The following is a 6,567-nucleotide window of genomic DNA, read 5'->3' on the forward strand; positions in this document are numbered from 1 at the left end:
GGTGCTGCAGCGTAAATGGCTGCCCACTGCTCCGGGTGTGTGTTCACGATGTGTGTGTGTGTTCACTGCTGTGTGTGTGCACTTTGGATGGGTAAATGCAGAGCACTAATTCCGAGTATGGGTCACCATACTTGGCCACATGTCACGTCACTTAAAAAGAACATTATTTTGTGTATTTGGTGTAATGAAATGTGTTTATGCGGTTTAAGGTTCAAAAAACACATTATTTTCCACATACTGTACATTATTGTTTCTCCTCTATGCCCCGCTTTTCTGAAACGCGTTGATTTTTACAAAGCTCATCGGTCTGAAAAGCGAGGTGTGCTCTGATTGGCCAGCTATCCAGTGCGTTGTGATTGGCCGAATACCTCAAGCGTGAGACGGAAATGTTACGCCCCTCACCATACTGTGATGATGCCCTGTCCGGCCGGAGCGACGAGACAAAAACATTAAAACCCATTATAAACGAGGCATTTGTTGCATCCAGTGGGGACATAATTACGGATTATAATGATTTATACTGTATTTTTAGGCGTTGCATCGCACTGGTAAACATAAAACTATGTCTGCATTTGTGATCGGAGAAATGACAAACAACAAGCGCTACTCTACACTGCTCAAAACTCGTGTTTGAATCGTCAGTGGCAAATTCTTTAAATATAAAAAACGTACTTACAGTCTGTGAGTCAGAACAGCCGGCATTGTAGTCTACTCTACCAGGATCAGGAAACGGTCCTCCATAAAATGTGCTGGACACATCTGAATATTTGGGTTGAAGTGTTCTGGAACAGTGTTGTAAATACAACTTAACCACTGATTTCTAGTCGTGTCCTCTTTTGGAAGGCCAAACAAAGTAGTTTCGCTTTCACTATGAAACACACGGTGTGCTAGAGTGAGCGGAGGGCAGCGGGCTAGAGTGAGTGCAGGCCGGCTTGAGTGAGCGGAGGCGGGCGGGCTTGCGAACGGCGCGGCCGGCGGATTCGACGAAGGAGCATCCGGCGGGCTTGCGGCAACCACATGTGACGACCCCGGGCTGGACTCTGCTTCGTCCATGGTGAAAGCCGATCCGGCGATCCACAGCGCGAAGTTGATGTATTTCCTCAGCGACCAGCACGGATCAGCTCCAGGCATGACGAAGCGGATATCGTCCTCTTTTGGAAGGCCAACCAAAGTAGTTTCGCTTTCACAACGAAACACAGCGCCTTCACGACATGGCGGCAGCGGCAACAACAATACTACAGCAAGAATAAAAGTTACACCTTCTTTCTTTGCGTGAACATTTGGGCGGCGTTATGCAAATCTTCCCACATCGTGACGTAGACGTGGGGGCGTGTTAGAATGAGCCGTTTTAGGTAGGCGTGGTTGACTCTTAACTTTTATAAAGAATATCTCTTTGGATTTGAGACTTTAATCTTTGCAACTTTACAGATCTTCTTTATGCACCAAGAGCTTGTAACACTCCAAAGAGAAAGGAAAATTTGAAATCGAATCATATGACCCCTTTAATATATTTTAGACCTTCACTTCTGTGTTCTGTCTTTGTTACTTCAGTTTTCCGCTACAAAAAGGGCTGAGAAACTACAAAAGTATCAGACAATAAGAAGGTGAGTTTTAATTACATAAGAAGATAACTCTATATTCCAAAACATAATCTCAAGGTGTGTAAACTAATTGTCTTTACTCGTTTTCTCTCTGTGTTTGTCACACCCACATCCACACACATACTGAAGTCGAAGAACAGCACCATCTGGCTCCACGCTGACAGTTTCCCTGCCAAATGCAAAATCTGCACCTGTCGCTGTGTGAGTAAATGAACCTTCTCACTTCCTTCTCATTCATTGGTTATACATTTCTCTTCGATTATCTTTTCTTTGTCTCTCTCTCGCTCTTTTCAATCCATCAGGAAGACATCTAATCAGACTAGGAGGGGTGGGGCAGTGTTAAGGGGCAGATCATCTAGAGGAGCCGGTACTTCGTCATCTATGGGGATTCCTCTGCAATTTAACTACAAAGCAACTACTAACCAGGTGACTTTAGCCTTCCAGCAGAGCCTGTATACCCAGTACGGTGGGAGAGTCAGACATTTATTGCATTTTATTAGCCTTACGTGTGTCAAGACAGCAAAATTGTATTCTTTTTTGTAAACTTGGATGATTAAACTTAAACTCTTCAGCTTTTAGAGCCTCTGTTTTTATTTTGTTTTGTAGACTGCCGTATACCTTAATGACCGTTTCACTGACCTGAGGTTAAGAGGGCAAGGACGAGGCCGGGAAAGAGGTGATGGAAGAGGAAGAGGAGCTGTTGGAGGAGGTGGAAGAGGTGGAGGAAGAGGAAACATTGTTGGGGGTGGACGAGGTAGAGGACAAGGAAACATAGGTGGGGGAAGAGGCAGAGGAAGAGGAAACTTTATGGGTGGTGGAAGAGGCAGAGGAAGAGGAAACTTTATGGGGGATGGCAGAGGCAGAGGAAGAGGAAACTTTATGGGTGGTGGAAGAGGCAGAGGAAGAGGAAACTTTATGGGGGATGGCAGAGGCAGAGGAAGAGGAAACTTTATGGGTGGTGGAAGAGGCAGAGGAAGAGGAAACTTTATGGGGGATGGCAGAGGCAGAGGAAACATTATGGGGGGTGGCAGAGGCAGAGGAAGAGGAGGGGTTGGTGTGGCAAGAGGAGGAAGAGGCTTGAGAAGAGGAAGTGGAGGATCAAGAGGAGCCGATCGAACAGTAACTCTTCAGTGATTACAATTACAACCAATTTTATGAAGTAATAGTGTTTTGGTAAAAAAAAATTTTTGGTGCATCACTATTTAATGTCATGATGTCATTCAACTAAATATTTGTAACATTTCTGACAGCGGAATAAGGGGGTTTCATTGCAGTGTACAAACAAAAAAAATTTCCTTTCTAAAAGAAAATTTAAATTATTGATTGTTATATGATGAAGGTTTTTACATTTTTAGGTTATGAAAAAATAAAATTTTAAAAAGTACCTCAGAGGGTAATGAAGTGCCTCTTCAAATTCAGTGTAAATACTGTTTTGCATTCTGACATTAGAAGGTAAAGTCAGTGATAAAAACTGAATCCTATACTTTAAAAAAAATGTAAATATATCAAAAGTTGTTTACATTTGATATCATCATATCAATAAACACCAAACAATGGACATTGTTTATTTTTTGAAGAATTATTTTGTGATGTCTGTCTGTTTATTTGGACATGCTGCTTAAAGGGATAGTTCACCTAAAAATGAAAATTCTGTCATAATTTACTGACTTTCATGTCATTCCAAATCTGTATGACTTCTTTTGTTCTGTGAGCAATTTTGACTACCAATGATTTACATTGTATGGACAAAGTTTCTAACAGTGTCTTCTGTGAGTGAGTTAATGATGACAACATTTTCATTTTTGGGTAAAACTATCCCTTTATGCAAAAGTCTTTTGGCTACTTTAGTGGATATTGAGACATTTTTATGCCATGTTCCAAGTGCTATTCACCAATTTCCAATATAAAAACTGGCAATTTATTAACACATACAGTATATTCCAGATGTTTCATTATTCTTGATGTTACTTTTTAAATGTTTTCTTATTTATCTAATTAAAAAAGATCAGCATTTTTTTTATTATTAAAAATTATCATTGTTCTCATGTTGTCAGTCCCTTTCATCATTTTGGTGAGAAAACAAGCACAAGCATGAGCAAGTGTTAACAATGGAAGAATTCTATGATGTTCTGTCACATTAGTTGTTTTGTCTCACATGATGTTATCAAAATTAACATCAGGTTGAAGGCCTCATATAAGCTAACAGTAAATCCTTCACTTTGCAATGACTAACCTCAGGTCACTTCTTGAAGACTGTTAATTTTATTGCCATAGTTACTATAGTTAAACCATGGTAACAACAAATTACCCATGGTTTTGCTACACTAAACATACAGGTGCATCTCAATAAATTAGAATGTCGTGGAAAAGTTCATTTATTTCAGTAATTCAACTCAAATTGTGCAACTCGTGTATTAAATAAATTCAATGCACACAGACTGAAGTAGTTTAAGTCTTTGGTTCTTTTAATTGTGATGATTTTGGCTCACATTTAACAAAAACCCACCAACTCACTATCTCAACAAATTAGAATACTCCATAAGACCAATAAAAAAAAAAAATCATCACAATTAAAAGAACCAAAGACTTCAACTACTTCAGTCTGTGTGCATTGAATTTATTTAATACACGAGTTTCACAATTTGAGTTGAATTACTGAAATAAATGAACTTTTCCACGACATTCTAATTTATTGAGATGCACCTGTAGTTTAACCATTAACCTTCCCAGGCAAACATACAAAAGCAGACAAGCGACTGGAGACTCCATAGACGAAAGACTCTCACTCAAACAGCCGCTGCAGTCGCAGAATAAGGCGTTTTGAGCTCTGATTGGTGTTTATCACGCGACGTCACTTTTCCGCTATTTCCATTTCTAGTCTAGTCAAAATGGCGGATTAACAACAAACGAACGGTTTCGTATTTGCAACGCAAGAGCTGTGTAAGTCGCAATATAGATTGTTTACAGATGTGCAACTGGTTGCAGCATCAGATATGTCTTCATTGCGTCCTCCAGCGGCGTTAATATAGTTGACAACAAAAGGTTGTCTGAGGTTTGAACGAGGCCAGGAGGACTAGAGACGTTAGCCCGTTCGCTAACTTACACACACAGGCTGTCTATTTTAGCCTGGTGAGCTACACACATAGACGGCTTTTCGGGGGTCTGTCGGCGCCCCTGATGCTCACGAACGCTGTCTAGGTAACTTAGGCAGCTCACTAGGTTTGGAGACAGTCGCAGAAAGAGTCATGGAGACATCACCACCAGCAGGTCTATGTGTATTGAAAGATAATGTTATAACTTTATACAGCCAGTGCTTGTAGTCGTGCCGTGAATTTTATACGAACAAGGTGTTTACAGGATATATGGACCACTGCCTTATTGTGCAGTCAAATGTGGGCATAACAGGGCTGATGTTGTAATCCAGCATCTTTTAAAGCTGCTTTGCATCTTCAAAGTCCTGCATCCTGCTGTCCCGCTTTCGGTTTAGATCAAGACGTGGAAAAATGGCAATTTACTAGTATTACATTGTTCTTATTCTCAGAAGTCTTGTCATTAAGTGAAGTACTTTCACTTTTGTTTGTCAGGTATGCAGGGTCCTGTCCCACAGACTAGATGTTTTTGAGTAGCTGCTTCTTAAATATATTATATGTAGTCCCCCAATCATGAATAAATGGTTACATGATTGTATAAACAGCACTGTTGCAGTGATCTAAGTGCAGTACATTTCTGCTGTGTTTTAGAAAGTTGACATGGCAGACAAAAAAGGGAAATCTGTGGCGGTGAAGAGGACGCTAACAAAAAGAGAGCAAGAGGAAATGAAGAAAAAGGTAAGCACTTTGAGATGCCCAAGATTATTTTGTGTTGTTGTCTTGTACAACATTTCTCTGTCTCCCTGTTAACAGGAGGAAGAGAAAGCTGCTGAAGTCTTTGAGGAATTTATAGCTTCTTTTGACACTAATGACAAAAGTGGAGTGAAGACATTTGTACGAGGAGGCATTGTAAATGCAACTAAAGGTAAGTTGTTGTGCTTTTCTTATAGTATATATTAATATTTTGAATTAGCCTTTATTATATTCAGTTTTATATTGCCTTTGCAATTTTTATCTAGTAGTAATATTTTATTTCAGCTCTTTTTCAACTTGTTGTAGATGTAGTTTTAGTTACAATAACGAAACTAATCTAATTTCTGTTTCAGTGAAATATAAAATATGTTCCCTAGTGTGACTAAATGTCTCTTTGTTTGGGTGTTTAAACACCTGTGTTTCTAAATCTCTGTAGTTTGACACAATAAACCAGTGATCTGGTTACTGATTTGCTGAACCGCCCAAGCTGACTTTGTGTATTAGTGTAATGCTTATATGTTGCTTGCAGGAAAAAGTTTAGAATTTGAATTGTGGGCTACTATACTATAAACTATAAATCTAAGCTGTTAGATAAAAAATGGAGGAAGGAGCGAGTTATGATTGCATGTTTTTGTTGTTGTTCATTTCTCAGAGGAAGAATCCGCAGAGGTGAAGAAGAGCAAACTCTACAGACCCGCCTCTAAATTCACTTCTCCACATCAGAATACCTCACCTGTTCAACCTGCAGAAGTTAAGAAAACTGTAAGTGACCTTCCGTCTTCTGTAGTCAGATGAGCTTAATATCCTTTGAAGAGGTAAGACTGGGTTAGAAGGAACGTGATGAGAAGACCACCATAATCCGCATAGATGAATCACAAAATACAATAATGCAAAATACAATAATTAGTCTTAACGTTTTTGTTGTTTTTCCATTCTAGACCGTTAAAAAGAAAGTGGAGGAGAAGAAGAAGAGTAATCTGGAGCTCTTTAAAGAGGAATTAAAACAGTCAGTGCTTCTCTCAAAATTCACTTCATCTGTTTTCTAAATCCATGTTATTGATTTTACTGTGATTGATTCATCCTTGTATATTTTCAGCAATCAACAACTGATGGATAGAGTTCCC

At 39.5% G+C, this 6,567-nt stretch overlaps 2 protein-coding genes across 7 annotated transcripts in view; both read left to right on the top strand.

The window, feature by feature from the left end:
* The window catches only part of LOC107746431 (H/ACA ribonucleoprotein complex subunit 1), a 7,662-nt gene extending 4,869 nt beyond the window's left edge, over positions 1 to 2,793 (top strand). For 2 of the 4 annotated variants that reach the window (XM_016560650.1, XM_016560651.1), the window contains exons 6-9: positions 1,552 to 1,604; positions 1,731 to 1,802; positions 1,904 to 2,027; positions 2,208 to 2,793. In XM_016560650.1, coding sequence (XP_016416136.1) covers positions 1,552 to 1,604; positions 1,731 to 1,802; positions 1,904 to 2,027; positions 2,208 to 2,735 — 777 coding nt within the window. In that variant the 3' untranslated portion in view covers positions 2,736 to 2,793. The remainder of the gene's footprint in view (positions 1 to 1,551; positions 1,605 to 1,730; positions 1,803 to 1,903; positions 2,028 to 2,207) is intronic. The other 2 variants (XM_016560652.1, XM_016560653.1) reach the window with 2 other exon arrangements.
* A 1,624-nt stretch (positions 2,794 to 4,417) lies between these two features.
* LOC107746377 (U2 snRNP-associated SURP motif-containing protein) overlaps positions 4,418 to 6,567 on the top strand; it is a 14,309-nt gene continuing 12,159 nt past the window's right edge. Inside the window, exons 1-5 of one of the 3 annotated variants that reach the window (XM_016560558.1) lie at positions 4,418 to 4,541; positions 5,342 to 5,428; positions 5,504 to 5,615; positions 6,096 to 6,205; positions 6,382 to 6,449. In XM_016560558.1, coding sequence (XP_016416044.1) covers positions 5,351 to 5,428; positions 5,504 to 5,615; positions 6,096 to 6,205; positions 6,382 to 6,449 — 368 coding nt within the window. In that variant the 5' untranslated portion in view covers positions 4,418 to 4,541; positions 5,342 to 5,350. Of the gene's footprint in view, positions 4,542 to 4,588; positions 4,869 to 5,341; positions 5,429 to 5,503; positions 5,616 to 6,095; positions 6,206 to 6,381; positions 6,450 to 6,567 lie in introns of those variants that run through there. The other 2 variants (XM_016560560.1, XM_016560559.1) reach the window with 2 other exon arrangements.

Source organism: Sinocyclocheilus rhinocerous, unplaced genomic scaffold (assembly GCF_001515625.1).
Source record: "Sinocyclocheilus rhinocerous isolate Xijiao unplaced genomic scaffold, SAMN03320098_v1.1 scaffold77, whole genome shotgun sequence".
Taxonomy (NCBI): domain Eukaryota; kingdom Metazoa; phylum Chordata; class Actinopteri; order Cypriniformes; family Cyprinidae; genus Sinocyclocheilus; species Sinocyclocheilus rhinocerous.